Genomic DNA, 19,659 nt, shown 5'->3' with positions numbered 1-19,659 from the left:
TCCCCAACATCCTACTTTAGATTGTACAGTATTTGGGAATATCAAGAAAAGAGAGCTTCCATTATCTTCAGGCATTGGGACAAAAGGTTGCTGGATTTGCATGTATTTTCCCTCATCTGGTCTCTGTGGTGACATCCTTTGTATGCCTAGTTGCTTGAAGTTGGTGGCTAGAGAAACTCATGGTTTTTGCTTTCTCAGTTTGGTCAGGACCTGGTAGCCATCTCTGACCGACAGGTCTCATCTTTTTGGTACTTTAGAAATCCCTGCTCTAGAAAGCCCACCTTGCAGTTTTTGCTAGAGTATCACCTTGCTCTTTTAACATCAGACTTTTCCACAGGTCTGCTAGCTCTCAACTCAGCTACCCTCTGAGTACACAGCTGTCTGGAAAGTATATTCCTGACCTCCCTCTGCCTTTGATGCCCCACTGAAGATTATTTGAATGCGGTAACCTAATCCTGGCCAAGTGATATCCTTCCAAAGATCTGAGAATTGGGACAGAAATTTTTCTGTCCTTGAATTTTCCCATGCCTATCTCCACATTTCTAAAGCTACAACCCCTCGCCTCACATCCTCAAGATGAAGAGTAAAAGTGGTCGCCCTCCTTAAGCACTTCTACCTCTTCTCCATAATTCTCTGAGCCAAAGAGAATAAACGTTTCTTCTACTTTACCTACCTCACTGCTACCATTTTCCTTATACAATCTCTGGCCTAAGCCTTTATAGTGGACTAGTATATCTTGTCTTCCCTATGATAGAAGCTATCATTTGGACCACTAGGCCTAGTGTTGACATGTTAAACCATAAACAAAATTTATATTTTATCTTTCGACAATGTCTCAATTTGAAGCCTAACAACTTGCTAAAAAAAATCCTACATTGAATGTCAAAAGTCAAATATTAACTCTTTTGTATTTCTTATGTAATCTAAATCCTCAGCAAAAAGGTGCCTGGGATTGAATAGGTCTTGTGCCCAGAAAGTTACACTAATATTTCTCAAAACATTACCCCCTTTTCCTATTACACAAACATTCTGGCCCAAGAATCTGATCATGTGAATTTGCCATTTAAAGCCTTTCAATAATTTCCCATTCCCTTAAAATAGAATCATTTTAAAGGTTTCCCTAACTAAGTTAGGACCTCTGTGTGCACTTCCACAAGTTCTCATGATACCTATCTTAATTTTGCTTTTTCAATGTCTTTCTTTCCTGATAGACTTGAACTCAAAATTTCCAATACTGAGCATATTGTCCTTGGACATAGCACGTCCTTAACAAATATCTGTACTAGTTATAGTTTTAATTAGACACAGGAGTCAATAGTTTTCACCTGTAAATCAATAAATTGATAATCTAGCCTCCTTTGAGATCTGTAAAATTGATACTAGTATTCTGAAAGACGAACGCACTGTGGTTGGGTTGACAGAATCGATTTCCAGTTCTCCAGAGCCAGGCTTTAGAACACAGGGAATTCACCAGTGTCATCTTGTCATACTGCTTGAAAAGTAATAATTTACCCTCTCTTTGGGGACACCTCTACCTTACACAAGAATTCCCTCAAACTACAAGAAGGAGATCCATCTTCATTAATACCCAAGTTCATAACGAGGACGCTTCATTTTAAGATACCCAATTCTCTTCCACAGATTTTTATCAACTTGCAGTTGTGCCACGTGTTTTCTCTCAGGCTTATTTTACCTTAAGCGGCTCCTCCTGTTTTAGGAGGCTTCAATTAACTATATCTAGTCCTGTTGTGACTCAATGGATGTGGCTAGAAAGGGCAGCGTATAGCAATCTATATGTAAATTGTTACTTTATTGGTTAACATTTATGTTTGAAACTGGAAAACCAATAAAAAGGAACCTTAATTTCAATGAAAAATACACACCAAAAAGGGGGGGGTGGGGGTCACTATTTTGGATCCTGAGATAGCAACACGACTAAAAACTATTTCAAAAGAAGCAAACGGCAACAGACATCAATAGGCTGTGGCCCGCATCTATTTTATTTTTGAAACATCTGTACCTTCATTAAGCGCATTGTACCATCTTCACTGTCACTAAAAACGATGGGCAGGCAAGTTTAGGGTAACTTGAAGCGCATCTATTTTAGAGAAGGGGGGGTTGGTTCTGTCCCTAACCCCCGCCACTCCTCAGATAACCCACTCATTTCTCACTGGGACGGAGCTGCCGGGAAGGTCCGTCAGGGCCAGCGCGGAATGGGCGCCGAGCAGCCCGAGGCCCTGAGCGGCGACGACAGCCCGCCGGCTCCAAAACCCCAATGCAGAGGGGCTAGACCCGGGTTTCTCCAGTCCCTGACGGCTAACCTGCTCGCCCGCACCTGCCCGAGCCGGAACGCCGCGGTGCTAACCTGGGCTCCCTCCGACACCGCCGCGAGGGAGAGGACGCCGCGTCGCGCGCACCTGGGGAGGGGGCCGGGCGAGCGCGCCGCGCCCCAGCCGCCGCCGTCCCCGCGCGCTCTGCCGGCCAGCGCCTCACCCGCCGGGTTCCCCGGCCCGCGGCGCGAGGGCGGCCCGGGGGCGCGTGCGCGCGGGAGGCGGGGGCGGGGGCGGGGGCGGGGGCGGGGGCGGGGGCAGAGCGCCCCGCGCCAGCAGGTGGGTGCGTCCTCTCGCGAGCGTGCGCGCGCAGCGCCTTCTCCCTCTCGTTCCCGGCTCTCCGCGTCCCCTCCCCGCCAGGAGCGCGCGCCTCCCGCCCTCGCGCTGGGTCGCTCTCGGTGTCTCAGAGGCGCGCACACCCCGGAGCTCCTGCCACGGCCGTCGCCTCGGCCGTGGCTCTCTAGCCGGCGGCTCAAGCCTCGACCCCTCCGCGCCGCGTCTCAGTCCTCTTCTCCCTCCGCCACTCCCCTTCCCTTTCCCGCCCTTCTCTCCCACCGGGTCCACCGAGAGAGCCTGGATACGAAGCGGGCGGGCTTGAGAAGGGGGTTAGAAAAATGGAGGTGCCGCGCCTGGATCATGCCCTCAACAGCCCCACCAGCCCCTGTGAGGAGGTGATCAAAAACCTAAGCCTGGAGGCCATTCAGCTGTGCGACCGGGACGGTAAGAGCTGCCGGGACCATGAGGAGAGGGGCCGAGCCCGCGCTCAGGCGCCGCGGCCACTCGGGCTGCGCGGACCCTGCCCACCCGGGCGGCAAGGTCTTTTGTTGTCCCCTCCTTGCAAATAAATGCAGGTGGGGGTTCCCCTCAGCCCAGCCGCCCTGCCCTTAGGCCCCAGAGACAAAAGGACCCAGGGGCTAGCCGTTGGCACGGAAAGTCGCCGTCGTCCGGCCGCGGCGCCCCTCGTGTCCTCGCCCAACGGCCGCAGCCGAGGAGCTGCCGGGTCTCGGCCGCCGTTCTCGCCGGTGCTCCTGCCGGGGTGGAGGCGCGTTTCCCGTCTTTGCCGCAGTCCCGATGTCCTGGGTCCCCCGGCACCTGAAGGGAAATGCCCTCTGGATGTTTCCAGCACCCCCCTCTCCACCTCCACCCCCACTAGTTGGCATTTTCTGCCCAGAAACTTAGCGGTTCCTTTTCAAAACCTCCCATCTTCTGACACCTCCCCCACCCCCAACAGAGAATTTAGAATTATTTTTATCCTCTCAAAATGCGACTGGGACCACGGATTTTTTTTTTCCAATGAAGGGGGCAGAAAGAAAAAAAAAGAAGGAAAAAAAAGAGTTTCAGCACCAAGGACAGCCGCAAGCTTAGTGGTTTGGGGCTGTCATTCAGAAACTCAAAAATCTGTAAAGGTTTTAGAATCTTATTAACCGATGTCACTCCAATAAATTATTTAAAAATAAAATAAAAAGAAGTTTAGACAGAAAAGAAGTCTGTAAAGGAAGTCGCCTAATATATCTGCTGTGATTCAGAATATGTGGCTAATATTTATCATTGTGCCTTGATATTATATGGCTTATTCTATTGTTAAAGTTGGCAGTCTCCTGAAGAAGGAAATTGATTGAACACAGAAAGATTCTGAGCGTTAGAGATAAGCTGGTACTGTGTGCAATATGGGTAGTTCTCATGCTTCTGTATTAGTTGGAGTAGTTGAAGAGTCAGTGCTATTTCAGTGATGTGGAATAAAACTTCATTTGTAAGGAAGTCATCTGATTAGTAATTGATTGGCCAGATAATTGTGAAATTGTACATCTGACAAAGGAAAAACAATTTATATTGTCAAGATCACCCTGAACACTTTTGGCTGTAAATGAAATTAATGTTTAACTGTATATAGAGACAATGATTTAAAAGTGTTTTTAGCCAAGGTTAAGTTAGAGATACTGATATGCTCACAATGAGGTCGTAAAATTTATCAGTATGTAATCCAAATAGAGAACAGAGGTCTTGTTTCCAAAGTCACTTACATGGTAACAACTTGGTTAGGCGTTGCCATACAGTACAGTTTAGGTCAGCTGGACACTGAATTTCTGTTTATTAATTTAGGGCACAGAATAATTGTTCTTTGAAGCCAAAATCACTTTAAATAATTTCTGAAATAAGTGTAGTATGGATAAATATTCTTGCAAAAGCTGCTTATAGTATTTCCTTTATCCTTAGACTATTTTGGTCACCATAGTAATAGGTGCACATATTTATGGCATCTAAAAGCCATTATTTTGGTATTCCATATATAAACTTGCATTATTAGACTATAAAGATTGTTTTTAATATACTACATAGGAAGTTGCATAGGTTTTAGTTTATACTTTTGTGAAATGACTTTTTATAATGTTACCATTGTAAATATTTTTATTTCATTTTCACTTACTTCAGTGATATACCAAAAGCTCATTATTGTAGTAATTGGAAACAGGCAATTCATGGTTACTCCTCAGAACCCAGTACTCTTAATACTTAAAATTGCCTTTGACATATGTTTTAGAGATATTAGGGAAAATAATGTTGCTTTTACTTTTTTATGAACTTAACAGAGTTAATAGTGTAGAGTGTAAAAATTAATGCTGCATATACTGTGGTCTCTTCTAGAGTGGTAGCTATTTTATTTTGGTCATATTTTTTAGTTGTTTCAATTCACATTATTGATCCTGCAAAATGAGTAATTTATGTAACATTTAATTTGAGGCAAGGGTGCTGGACTAAGCAATATCTATGAAAATTACTACTTATTTGCAGACTTCTAATTGATTAAATATAGATTAATTAAATAGGGTTTCATTTTATAAAATAGCTTATACCAACAAATACAAAGAGCCTAACTCTTCTATTAAAATATGTGTAAAATTTGGTAATAGGTTGTGTAGAGATGTTGTTAAATGCTTAATTTTTAATTTTGTGACTCTGCATGTCAACTCCAAAAATGTTGACTTCATAAGAATAAGTTAGAGGAGATAATATAGTTGTTTTTATAGAACAATTTAAAAATGTTGCATTAAATTTGTCAGCCAGACCTCATTTATCATAATTTTTTATTGAGAAATTTTTAGCTTTCTAGATGCTATTTGCTCCCTTCACTTCCTACCTTTCACTTCTTCTCAGGTCTCACTGGTTTACTTCTGTAAATATATAACATAGAAAGATTAGGATGTGGCATAAGATCTGTTATATGCTTAAATACATAATAAGTGCTATATTAAGTGCTATATTGTCATAATTTTATGGTCACAGGAACAGATTTGTTTCATTTGCTCTTTACTTTTCTCACTTTATTTTACTCTACCATTAATCTGACAAAGGGAAAAATGAGAACAACATGAATTCCTTAGAAGTGGAGTAAAACAGAAAAGGAGAAAATATTAATATTAAATATACACTTCTTCTTACCCTCTCCACTTGTAGATGTTTTGATTTTGTAATGTTTTGCATATTGCATCAACTAAGAGCTATAGTTGATGGTAAACATAACTGTATGTCTTATATTTCCTTGGCTCTCCTCTTCTATATTTTTTTGTCACTTGTCTGCTTTCTTATAAATTAATGTGTACATTCTTAGCAACAATTCACAATGTTTCTTATTTCATAGTTTCTCAAAGTATTTAATAGTCTGTGAAGAATGTATAATAGAGTCCAAGTGGTCATATAACCGTGTTTTTAATGAAGCAAGAGGGTTCTTGTACAACCATATATTTTCTCATTGTGCTTTTACCATAGGCATGTGTTCTTTGGTTGCTAGTTCATGGTCCCTGCCTGGATCTTTCTTGTAGTTCAAAATGATGATTCTGGATAGACTTTTCTTGGGAAACCTAGGTAGATGTGCTGTAGATATAGTAGTTTGTATAATCTCTATTGCAAGTAGAAAAGTGTTTCTGTTCCTCCTTTCTGCTGTGCTGAAGCATCCTCAAGTTGCATATGTAATGTATTTTAATTGTGACTTTCAAAAAATTGAAGGGAAAAAAAGTACTAACTTCTCATATGCAAGCATCTATAATATGAGAAACCATCTCCAGTTTTTTTCATATAGTTACTTCACACTAATTTACCCATAAGACAAAACAGCCCCCAACTAGCACATAGAATTCTACGTTAGTTGTATTTTCCATTGTTTTTATCATGCATATGTATATAGAAGCTTTATTTTCTTGCTGAAAAGGAAAAATTTATCCATATGTTGCTTTACATGCATCTGAGCTCCCTGCACTCTTGTGTGACTGCTGTGTCCTAAGTATAAAAGTAAGGGAAAAAATGCAAAATTAATTTGTTGTATAGCACTTAAATCCACCCCCAAGTTTTCTTAGCTTTAACAAGCATTATTTCCATGATCAAGGCATTTTATGACTGCCTAGGTATGGTTTATGGAGTTTATGATGCTAGTCAGCAGGGGAACATGTTTTAAAGAAATTGCACAGACAGAAGCTGACAGATTTCCCCGTCTTTGTCTCTGACAATAATTTTGTGGAGGAAAAGAAAAAAGATTTTCTCCTTTTTACATAATTAAAAAAATATTTTTTTTTAAATTTGGGCATTTTCCTATCCAAATTATAAATCAGTTGGGATTCCCTTCTTTATGCTTATTGACATGTGAATTAAACAAATTTTAACTTTGGAAACATAAAGTAACACAGAAATGCTTAGTAGCACAGTGCTGTATTAGGTAATCCTTAGTGACATTTTCTGAAGCAGACATGTAGGAGGAGTTCCTATAACTGTTATCTTTAATAGTAGAGAAATGTAAAGTGATCATTTCTCAGTCTCACTGGCATGCATGTAGCATAGTGGTAGCACCATCTTAGAATCAGAAAGACTTCTGCATAATATTGACTTTTGATAAGTATGTTTGTTACCTTAAGCAAATTACTTAACCTTTGTTTAGCCCCAAGCTTTCTCATTTAAAATGGGTATAATAATGTCAATCCTGTAGGATTGTTAAAATAATTAAATGAGGTATTACTTATATATCATTTCTCACAAGCTTTGACACAAAATAAAGAATAATTATTATTGTAAATGGAATAATAATTATTATTCTCCACATACATTTTTTTTTTCTTTTCTCTATGTGCTTAATTTGAAATTTGGTTTAAATACCATTCATTGAATGACTATAATTTTAGAATAAATTACTAATTACTCCATAGTACAAATGCCAAGGTTAATTGGTTTTTACTCAAGATCTGATTCTCCACTTACATTCTTGAATTGAACTGCTTTTTATTTTTATTTTTTGCAAATGTTTAGATCTTTGTGGTTTTTTCATTTCAGTTGTGTTTTATTTACTTAGTAAATCCTTCTTCTGTCAACTTAACTTCATGAGTAATAAGTGGAAACTAAATTCTGAATTTTAAAAGGACAGACAGTAAATTTTAAAATAACAGTTACAGTACTCTATCCTTTGCTTATATTTTCTTATACCATCAGATATATCCTCGTCAGCCTTAATCTTACAAGCTCTTTTCAGCTTCTGCTTCTTATCTGCTGTTTGCTGCATTTCGTGTGCCTTGTGACTTTGATACCTGTTTTAGGTAGATATTTGCATCAGAACTGTTCTTTGTTCTTGATATAACAATTTTTTTCATTATGAATTTTTTCTAAGGATAGATCTGTACTACCATATGTGACCTCTGGATTCATTTCTTTGACCCAGATAGACTATAGAAATACTGTTAATTTTTATTAGTGAGTATGAAACAAAACAAAAATAAAATAAAAACTAAAAGAAACAAACTTGAAAAAGCTTGAAAACCATCAGATTATGTTAAACCAATTCATATTCTCGGTAGGGGTTCTAATTCATTCCCAGTGAAAAACAGGAAGTTATTAGAGTAAAAGCCACATAAAAGGATATGTGATCAGACTCCCTCCAGTGGTAGAGTGACTGATGTGTCATAAGTAGTAATACTGGCAACTTGCTTTGTTGCCTAGGTAAGCCAGTCAGAAATTCTCTCCATAGAACACTAGACAACTTCCAAGTCACTGCTGGTATTTTCCCCTCTTTTAGGCCCAATCTTGATTTTTCCTTTAATTTCCGTGAGTACAGTTTTCTGATTACTTTTATATTTTATCCTAGGCTTCAGTAATAACAGCAGCTGCATCGGTTATTGCAGTAAGCATAATCTTTCTAGTTTCTGGTTTTCCTTCTCTGCCCCTAGTAGCTGCATAATTTAAGGTTTGCTTTATAGCATTTGCTTTTTTGGGGGTTGGTTTTCCATTTCTGTTAAATTTCTCTGTAAGAATCTTTTTATTGTTTATGAATTATTTAAATTCAGTTTTTACTATAAAGCATTTCCCGTATTCTTTAACTGTTTAAAATATTTTATTATTACTAGGCAGTAAACTGCCTTTTTGATCAGGCTATATTTTATTCACAACATATAAAAGTAAGATTAGTATTTGGGGAATACTTCTAACAAAAATATATAGAAGCATTGAAGAATCTTGACAGAAAAAGCAGGTAGGCAGCACAAGCATAGTATGTTCTCTATATGTAAGGATAGCGAGTGAGAATGGTATAAAAGAAATAAAATAGTTACTAAGAATTTGTGATTGAATTTTCAAGCAAAATGGGAAGTGACCAGGAGTAACTTTAGAATTTTAAGTCTGGGAAATCAGAAGAATCGCTGACTGAAAAGGAAACAAGGAGAAAGAAAATAATATTAAGACTCCATGATGACAATTTTTTACATCTCAAATTTTAGGTCTCAGTGAACATACAAAAGTGTCCTAAGCCCTTTTCCAGGGGCACTCACCTCTCTCACAGAAATCATATTCCCAAAATATTATATATGCCTTCTCATTATTGTTTCAATGTGAATCCCCGTGAGAGAGTCCACTTACATTCTTTTTAGACTTCTTTTACTTGGTTCCTGATCTTGAAATTAGCCTTTCAAGATTATATATGTGTGTGTCTGTGTGTGTGTGTATTATCTATATAGTGTAATGATAATATTTTGAGAATCATTACTAAATAAAAACCAACCACTTGATACTTTATAGAGGACTGTGAACTAGAGATTTTTGAGTCATCTGTGTTAAGGTCATTTTAGAGTCAGGAGAGTTTTCAGGGGGATTTATCGATAATGTTTATGTTAAGATATTTAGAATCTAACTAAGACTCCCTTGGAAACTTATTAAACATTTATCAATTTCTCCTGTGTTCTGAGGAAAAAGAATTCTAGAATGAGGAAGAGAATTGTTCATACAACTATATATTCCACTAGGAGGCCAGCACTTAGATGAAAAAGGGAAGGTTAGGATTTGACTTGAGTTTTATTTAGAGTCTCTCACCCCTTGAAAGAAAGAAGTAATCACATGCTGGGGAAGGCCAACTTTGAACCCCAAAGATGAATAAATCTACATTTCAGGTTTGTTAAAAATGCAGACAAGAGCTCTGCATTTTGAAGTTGCTCAATAAATGTGAATTAAACAGAAAGCATCCTACTCTGAATTGTAGTTGGCTTTGTTTGTTATATTATGACTCTTTGGGCCAAGTTTGTGTTTCATTTTAAAAGAGCTGCTCTGTGGGGATTATTGCACATACATTATTTGTTGCAGTGGTTGTGACAATTAATGTAAAAAAAATCTCTTTTTGTTTTTTATAGCCAGTGGAAATGTTGCTATCTAATGATATTATGAAAGGCTTATAGCTTCCCATTATATGCCATTAAAGACAAGGCACAAAAAATTTTTTCAATATACTTATTCTGATTTTATTGTAAAATAGTGTCTCATCTTTTGTAAGCCTGAATGTTGATGAACCTCTCAGTCTTTCAGTTTAAAAAGTTGATGATAAATGCAAACAAGAATGACAATTTTTGAGCATCTACTGTGTGATAGTTTTGTAATGATTGCACATTTGTGTTATATCTATGATGCAGAACAGGGATCAACATGTTAGTCCTTGAGCCAAAACTGAAAACCTGCTGCCAGTTTTTGTAAGTAAAATTTCATTGGAACACAGCCATACACATTTGTTTATTATATGTTGTCTGTGGTCGCTTTCTTGCTACAGCAGCAGAGTTGAGTAGCTGTGACAGCAGACCATAGTCCACAAACCTTAAAATACTTTGCTTTTTTACAGAAAAAGTTTGTCAGCCCCTAATGTTGAGGATTGAGAAAATAAATCAATCCCTCTTGATAGGAATAAAAATATTGAAAGAAGAGTTTCTGAAGAAAAAAAGTACAATTATTTTGCTTTTATATGTTACCAGGGTTTTGAGATTATGCAGGTCAGAAACAGAGCTGAAGAAAGCTGAAAAGCTTTACCAGGCAATAGGATAGCTCTGTGGAGTCAGTTAAAGATGGGTAGCTGTCTATGCCATTGTGTCTAATAGGCAGTAAGAGAAACAAACCCTAATTGTAACTTGAAATCTAGTCTTCATCTGAATAACTTTAGAAGGAAGTATTAGTTATGCTTTAGTATTTCCAGATATAATTTAGTAACAGCTATGTTTTAAAGTTCAAAAATGATGATGTGAACTTTGAGAAATATGGGTAGTTTTGATACATATTACAAATATATATATATGTATATATCACGTATCATATATATATCATATTCTTCCTTCTAAACCAAATTCTCATTGAAAGAGTCAAGCAAGATCTTATCTTTCTATCTTTTATCTGTATTGTAGTACTTCTCAATCTATTTTGTTTTTTAAATATCCAATCTATCATTGACTGATTATTTATAAAAATATAATTAAAATGAATTATTAGAAAAATGAAATTTAAAAGATCCAAAAAGATTCTACAGATATAAAAGTTAGTGTCAAAGTCCTGTGAAAGTTTCTAAATGCTTAATCATAATTTTTATATTTATCACATCACAGACTGGTAAATAGGTTGCAGACCACACTTTGAGTACATTAGCTAGAGACAGTACCATTCTATTCTTGTTCAATGATTAATTTTTCAGTACTAAACTTATCCAGTTAATATTCTCACTTTATTTCCTTTTGTTCTTACACTTAACTTTTTTTTTTTTTTTTTTACCATTTATTTGTACATGTGTTACAACCTTAGCGTATTAAGAACAGGGAGGGAAAGGGGTGCCAGAATGAATATAACTTGGATTCTGCATTCAAAGGATTTGCTGGCATTTAAGGAGACAATATATTTAAATAACTGTAATATGTGGTGATAAGTAGTATAATAGTGTATAGAGGAGAAAGTGGTTAATTCTTTGAGTTTCACAGAGGAAAGGAACATTTTTTTCTGGGTATTAACTGAACTACTAAGCAAAATAGAGACAGACTAATAGAGAGCAGGCAGACAGCTCTGGTGGTAAGAAGTGTTGGGGGTGGGGGGACTGAGCAAAAAGAAAAAAAAAAAGAAAACTCATGAACATGGACAATGGCGTGTGGTGACGGCTGGGGTGGGGGTGGCGGTGGAAGAGGACACGGGGGATCAATGGTGTTGGGAAAACAATTTTTTAAAAAGTAAAATAGAATTTTCCAAAATAAGTGGAATAAGGGTATTTCTGGCCTAGAGCATATATAAAGGCATAAAATCATTTATGTTCTAGGAATACATGGCATTTAGTATTGCTCAAGGAAAGAAGTAATCCTTGTGGGAAAATAAACTGAAGGCTAGTCAGGACTAGCTAGATTATAGCATGAGTTTAGATTTATCTAGTCTGAAACCTTGTTAGTAGATTTCAAACTTTCTAATTTGTAGAGAGCCTTTTAAAAAAACACATTTTGCAGAGAGCTCTAACAAGTGAAAGTAGCATTTTATTAATATACTTTTATCCTGTAATTTCAAACTTCTAGCTTCTTCAGATAAAGTCAATCAGGAATAGTGAGAAATTAAAATTGCAGTTATACTTGAAAGTTGCTATTTTATATCAGCCTCAACATCTGCTTTATGTCTGTATTTTATTTTTATTGCATTGTTCCTAGGAAATTGTGGTTCATACAGATAAGTGGTGGTAAATGGTAATGTTTAAAAACTCATTTTACCTTCTCAGGATACTCTTCAAATAAACTGATAGACTTAAAGAGAAACAGTAAGATGTTTTTTTCATAGTAGAGTCAAAGAATAAGTATTCCTTTTGGAGGGAGGTAATAGAATCGATTCATCAGTGAGTTTAGTTTTTCATTGTTCTTTGAGAAAATAATGTATTTTGTAATATTCTGAGATATTTGTTGATAATATTAAAAAAACACTCAGAACTTTTGGCTGATCTGTTAAATTTCAGACAGTGGAATTTATTTTACTTACATAACGAATCTTAAAATTGTAAGAATCAATTTCATTACTGACAATTTACGTACATTTATAAGCTTGGTAACATTGTAACTATATTGCCAAATTGACTTTCCTTAGCTTATTAAGCAGTTGGATAATCAAACTAGTTTGTCCCTTATTTTTATTTGAAAGATATCTATCAAAGGGTTTTTGAATTAATAAAGTATTTCTTGTTTCTTTTGAAGTAGTTATATCTTGTTTCAGGACACCCACCTAAGTTTGGTATAAAAAATGAATTTGGAAATTTTCTGTTTATAACATTATAATTAGTTCAAAAATAATTTAAACAATAGTCTGTATGAGATTATTTAAAGCTATTTTGAAATATCTTAAGAGTCAGTTGTTATTAGTGAACAGTTACTACTTCATGAAAGCTGGCAACAGCTTTTATAGGAATTACCACTCCTCAGTTTTTAAAATTTTATCTACTCCCCTTAAATAGTCATCTCAACACTTCCAACAGTTTAGTTGATGGTACGTTAAAAACTGATTTAGACATTAAAATTTTCTCCATTGTTTGTCATTTTACCATTATTGCATTTACCTATTTGAGAAACTTCTACAAATGTAAATGGAGAGATCTGCCACATTCATATCCTCATCTGGTTAAATTGGAAAGATTTCACATAATGTCAGCATTTGAATTAATCAAATATATTAGACATGTACCAATGTTTTCAGTTTTGGGATAATAATTAATATATTTATTGCAGTGTCAGGAACACTATTTTCAGAATCATGGAACTTGTCAGAGACCATATTTGTAAAACCTTGTATGAAATCTAATGAAAAGTTATCACTTTTTGTCACTAGAATGTAAATTTTACTGATAGATGCCTATCACTGAAATTTAGTATTGTATTTTAGCTTTTGTTAGAGCTTCCAGCATATTTATTTCATTTTCAACATAGTTGTGAGTATAGTCAGTACTAGCTGAAAAATCAGCTGGTACTTATTAATGGTAAGACTGAGGCATATTGAGCCAAATCAGTCTCAATACATACATGTTACATTTCTTTAACATTTCTCATTTTAACTAAGGATCCATTTCTAGTTTTATAGGTAAATTGCCTATACTGGAAAAAGTAATACTATCAACTTAGAATAACTTCATCACAAATATAATTAAAGTAATTAGAGAAGTACACAAAAGAAGCCCTTCCATTTGATTTGGACTAAAGGGCCAAACACATGCACCTGAATCTTGCCTGCAACTAATTGAACTCTGCATGCAGATGCAGGCATACACCTCAGAGATAATTGCAGGTTTGGTTCCAGACCACTCCAGTAAAGTGAGTATTGCAGTAGAGCAAGTGGTAAACATTTTGCTGGTAAAGGTTTTGCCTTCAATTTGTAAAAAATATATAACATCTGTGAAGCACAATAAAGCCAAGTGCAATAAAATTAGATATGCCTGTAATAATGTGTTTGTAAAAATTTATTTGAGCATATACTTGCTGACTTGAGTTAAACAAACAAATATGAAAATGAACAGAGCCAGACCTTTTTATACATTGTGTCATCTCTTGCTCTGAGGTAGCAGGCAAGGTTTTGTTTTGATGTTATCCAAAATCCCATAATATAGCATAATATAATGTATGCTATTTGTATTACAATTTTTAAAATAGTTTAATTTTTAAAGGAAGTTAAATGATAATGTTTGCTGAATCCTTTAATGAACTCTGTATTTAAAAATATAAATAAATCATTGCTCAGAACCCATTAAACCATGGATTCTCACTTGCAGGGCTTGTTAAACACAGATTGCTGGGTTCCACCCCCAGAGTTTCAGATTCATTAGGTCTGGGGTGGAGCCAAAGAATTTGAATTTTCTAGTAAATTTCCAGGTGTTGCCAATATTGGTGATTCAGAGAACACACTTGGAGAAGCACTTCTCAAGGTAGCATGACCAAAGAATTTCTTAGGTAAGGAAGAGATATTTGATTTTAATAAATAGTATTCTGGTATCCATCTGAGGAATGAACTGGGATATCTATAAGGCAATTACAGATACTAGGATTAAGACAAGGTAGATAAAAATTGGGAGTGGAATTGAACATTTCTGAAGTAAAAATTGGTTGACTTTGTGTTTAAACTAGAAGTGTAAAATCCCAAAAAGGAGTCGCTGATGATGGCTAAATTTGCTAGATTGGGTATATTTTGACACCAGTAAATAAAGTAGTAATTGTTGGTTAGAGAGAATGTGAAGGAGTGGTATTGATAACACGCTGTTACTAAAGTGTTTTGGGAACAAGTAAGTTTCACATGCCTGTGGAATACTTACATGAAAGTGTCCAAGATAGGTGTTAAAAAATATGAGTCTCATAGGGAGAGAGTTGAGGACAAAGGTGAAAATTTGGTAGTCCTTTTCAAGCTACTTTTCTGTTGCTCCTATTTCTCCTTTATCAAGTGTTCTTTATCTTTCAGTCAGTCTTTCAGATCCATGTCAAATTGTTGAATGTGCTCATTAGAGTGAGTAAATTTGAATGCTTTTTTGTGGTGTCTAAAAGTACTTAAAAACTAATTACTTTTGATATAATAAATTTGGCTTCGATGTGGTTATTTGGGCAGTTAACATGGAAGAAATACAGTTTATCTAAGCTCCGTATTTATTAGATTTATCCTCCTTATTTTGACTGGAAAGAGAATTAAGTATATGATTTTTGTGTTTACAGTGGAAATACACTGGAATACTTTTTTTCTCCCTGGCAACATAGTCTGCAGGACATAAAATAAGTGAACCTTTGGAACTCAAATTAGCAGGCAAATAATGACACTGGAGCCTAAAGGAAAACTAAAATCTCCACCAAAGCTATTTCTAAAGCTTTCATACTGCACATATATTTCCAGGATTTTTTTTTACTTTGAACCTACTAATTTAAATGTTTGCTAGGGTATCTATTTAATGATAGTCTAAATATGACATAGTCTTTTTTATACTTAATTTTTGTTGTTTTGCAGATTCTTTATGTTTAAAGTTAGATAAACAGTGCTAAGTCTGAGTGTTTGAGCTTATTTTTATATATTTTTTTCCGTTGCAATTCCATATATCTAATATTAATTTCCATGGAGCTTTTTGTTATTTTAATGATCTTTTTTTAAAAGGAGAGCTTAATGACTGAAAAGCAGTGGTTCTGGAATTTGCTGTTTATACTGTTTGTTTTGCTAAAAGCTTTACTTAGTGAAATTATAATGATAAAATTTACAGTAATAAAATTTGACCCAGAACTCTTTTGAAATGTCAAAAACTTTGTTTTGAAGTAAGAAAGCTAATTGTGATGATGTAAGAAAACAGGAGAAAAAGGATTTTACCCAGAATAGTTTTTGTTAAATTAAAAAGTAGTTTTGCAGCCCTCGCTGGGTGGCTTGGTTGGTTAGAGCATCGACCCACACACCAAAGAAAGGTAGCAGGTTCAGTTCCTGGTCAGGGCACACACCTAGGTTTTGGGTTCAATCCCTAGTCGGGTCTTATATAGGAGGAGGCAACCAATTAATGTTTCTTTCACATCACTTTTTCTCCCTTCCTCTCTCTCTAAAACCAATAGAAACATATTCTCAGGTGAGAATTTAAAAAAAAAAAAAAAAGTAATTTTACAAATTTTCGTATTGACTAATGTTATACCAACAATATAAGGTATCTTAATTTATTTTAGCAGAATTCACTTTGCTTTTAAAATGAATATTATCTTGTATTATCAGTATGGGTCTGTGAATGGCTTACTTTCATTTTCTGTTGTACTCTACTGTTTTTTTATGGGGAAATTATATACTTTGTATTTACAATATAAGGACATTTAAAAGTGTTGTGTAGATGCCATGGGTATATTTTGTATGAATCCAAGGGCACATAAGATAATCAGTTGGGCCATGGAATAAAGTAATAGAACTTCTATTAATATTTATTTTGTCTTATCTAAAATAAGAAATAAGTTTAATTAATCTTATATAGATTAATACTTAGTACATCAAACAATTATGTATACTGTATGTACATGGAGTACTCTTGTATAATTAGTGTACGGAATTGAGAAATGAAAATATTAGTGTTTAGTAAGACATCTACTGATGCGCTTTCTCCATTCTGGTGTACCCACTTTTTTGTGTGATATCTTTTCCAACTGTGACTGCCCTTAAAACCAGGTATCTAAGTAAATGGACTTTAGAGCTGGTCATTTGAATTGCTATATCACAAAATATTAAACCAAGGTTATCAAAATAAGAACACATATTTTTATACTTTTTAAGTAATAAATATAAATTATTTAAAGTATTACCATTTTAAATTTCTATTTTGTCTGTAGTCTATAATGTTCATAATATTTATTGTAGTAGTATGTGAATATAATTTATAAAGAAATAATTGTACTGCCTGGTTGTGTGGCTCAGTGGTTGAGCATCGACCTATGATCCAGGAGACTGCGGTTCAATTCCCGGTCAGGGTAAATGCCCAGGTTGTGGGCTCAGTCCCCAATAGGGGGCATGCAGGACACAACCTGAGCAGTATAAGAAACAAGTTGGATCATTTATTATGAAGCTTTGGGAGCCTAATTAATAATTAAAATTTCCTTTGTCAACTTATCAGGTGGTATTTTAGAAGCGTAATATATTGTACTTTTGAACTTGAGGAGTAGATGTGTTCTTTTACTTAAGAATTCATGTATTCAATAAATATGTACTTTTTTGGACACTGTGGAAATATTGGTGACAAGATGGTCATGACCCCTGCATTCATGGATCTTGTGGTCCAATGGGGAAAACAGATTAGAGATATAAATTAACTAATAGAAATTATGGAAGTGCTGGGAAGAAAGTAAATAGGAAACTTATGGAGAATAAGTTTAGTGGGTCAACTTTTTAGGCAGAACAGTCAGAAGGCTTGTTTGGGGTAAGGTAATATGGTCTGAAGTAAGCTGAGGCCTGAAGGATGAGGAGGAGGAGCTTTCCGAGAACTGGAGGTGAAGCCATGTAAGAGAGGGGAAGCAGCCTTCAGGGAGAAAGGGGCTTGGGTTTTTTCAAAACTGACCAAAAAAATCAATTAACCTGTATTAGTTGTTGAATTTCTAGATGGAGTATTTGGGTGGATGTTGATGCCATTTACTAAAATGGGGGAATAGTGAATTTGGAGCATAAGTTTAGGAAGGAAAATCAAGAGTTGTGTTTCAGATATTTTAAATTCGAGATATCTGTGAGACATCCAAGTGGAAGTGTTAAATACACTTTAGAGATCTTGAGCTATAAATTTGGAAATTATCAACAACAAAATGATAGATCAGTTTTAGGGAGAAGTAAAAAAAGAGGGCTTTCTCTAAGCTGTGCTGCCCAGTACAGTAGCCATTAGGGTGAAATGGCTATTTAAATTTAAATTAAATTTAAATTTAATTGCATAAAATTTAGTTCTTCAGTCATGCTAGCCACATTTCAGGTGTTCAGTAGTCACATGTGGCTAGTGGCCTACACTACACAGCACATATAAAAACATTTTCGTCATTGCAGAAAGTTCTTTTAACAGCACTGGTGGTAGACTCCTGAGAAACAATAACTTGGTTATGCGAAGGTCTGGAGAATAGGGAGTAGTAGTTAGTGAGATAGGAAATAAACTAAGAGCATATATTAAGAAGCAGCAATTGATCAACTCTGTTTAATGTGTTAAGAGATACCGTCAGGTGAGAACTAAAATACATCCGCTGGATTTGTTACCATGGAGTATATTGGTGACATGACAAGAGGACTTCTGTTGGAGTGGTAGAGGCAGAAACTAGATTTGGCTGGGTTTAAGAATGCATAGGAGGTGATGAAATGGAGATAACAGCATATTTTGGCAGATGTTCAGAGAAGTTTGGTTATGAAGGGAAGCAAAGAAATGAATCACTATCTGAAAGGGTATATAAGAGTAAGTGCTTTAAAAATTGTGTGTGTGTGTCTTCTAGATTGTAACATAAGCTGCTTCAAAGCATGAACTCCAGTGTCTCATTAACTCATCTTTGAGTCTTGCACTTATGCATTCAACAGTGGTTGCTGAACATACAGGGGTGGGCAAAAGTAGGATTACAGTTATAATACAAATAAATAATGCAATAATTAAATAATAATACAGGAATAAACTGTTTCATGTATTCACAACTGTAAACCTACTTTTGCCCAACTTTGTATGTCAATTAACCTTCTAATTATCTGAGAAGAGTTTATTTTATTTTGCTATTCATGGAGTGAGATTCTAATCCTCAAAATTTATATAGTTACTTATGGAAAATTGCTTTTGCCTTTTCATGACGTCGAGATAGAAAGTGATATACCCTACCTTTTATAAAAACACGTTATGTCCAATATTTATCTTGTAATCAAGACTCTTTTTAGTCTTCAGGTATAAAGAGAATTTGAAGTGATGGGAAAGAATGGCCTATTTTTATTTAGGAAAATAAATCTCAATGTGCTGATGAATTTTATAACAATGCTCTGAATACAAATAGAGTCTCAGTTTTAAAAGAAAACATTTTATGATACAGTAGCTCCTCTAGTGTTTGCAAGGATACTCGCTGGTGAAAACGAACAAAATAAAATAATTTATCAGTAACAACTATTATTATGTATGTTTTGAAATTCCAGTTTTTGAATTTCTAGTACAGAGAAAAATGTACATCTTTCTTCCTCATTTTTCCCCATAAAATAAAACTGTAGTATTTTATTTTAAAGGAATGTTTGTTTTGAAATGTTTTAACTGCTTCTATGCACACTGATAACTGATATTATTGTCAAGATATATTGCATTAAAATGTTTTTAAATATATTTTTATTGATTTCAGAGAGAGGAAGGGAGAGAGAGAAACATCAATGATGAGAGTCATTGATCAGCTGCCTCCTGCCACCCGCTCCCTGGGAATGGAGCCTGCAACCCAGGCATGTGCCCTGACCAAGAATTGAATCATGATCTCTTGATTCACAGGTTGACACTCAACTACTGAGCCATGCCGGCCAGGCACATAAAAATTTTTTTGCATAAAGTTATTGTGTATAGTAATGAAGGGACAGATGT

The 19,659-nt window shown here is 35.7% G+C and overlaps 1 protein-coding gene across 1 annotated transcript in view; it reads left to right on the top strand.

Annotated features, from left to right (window-relative positions):
• Window positions 1-2,589: 2,589 nt before the first annotated feature.
• The window catches only part of PHYHIPL (phytanoyl-CoA 2-hydroxylase interacting protein like), a 37,662-nt gene continuing 20,592 nt past the window's right edge, over window positions 2,590-19,659 (top strand). Inside the window, exon 1 of the mRNA XM_081158110.1 lies at window positions 2,590-3,050. Within this exon, the coding sequence (XP_081014236.1) occupies window positions 2,945-3,050 (106 nt within the window). The 5' untranslated portion in view covers window positions 2,590-2,944. The remainder of the gene's footprint in view (window positions 3,051-19,659) is intronic.

The sequence above is a fragment of the Miniopterus schreibersii genome (genome assembly GCF_964146895.1).
Source record: "Miniopterus schreibersii genome assembly, chromosome: 14".
Classification (NCBI taxonomy): Eukaryota; Metazoa; Chordata; class Mammalia; order Chiroptera; family Miniopteridae; genus Miniopterus; species Miniopterus schreibersii.
Note: the sequence above shows the minus strand (reverse complement) of the source record. Positions and strands in the feature narration are given on the sequence as shown.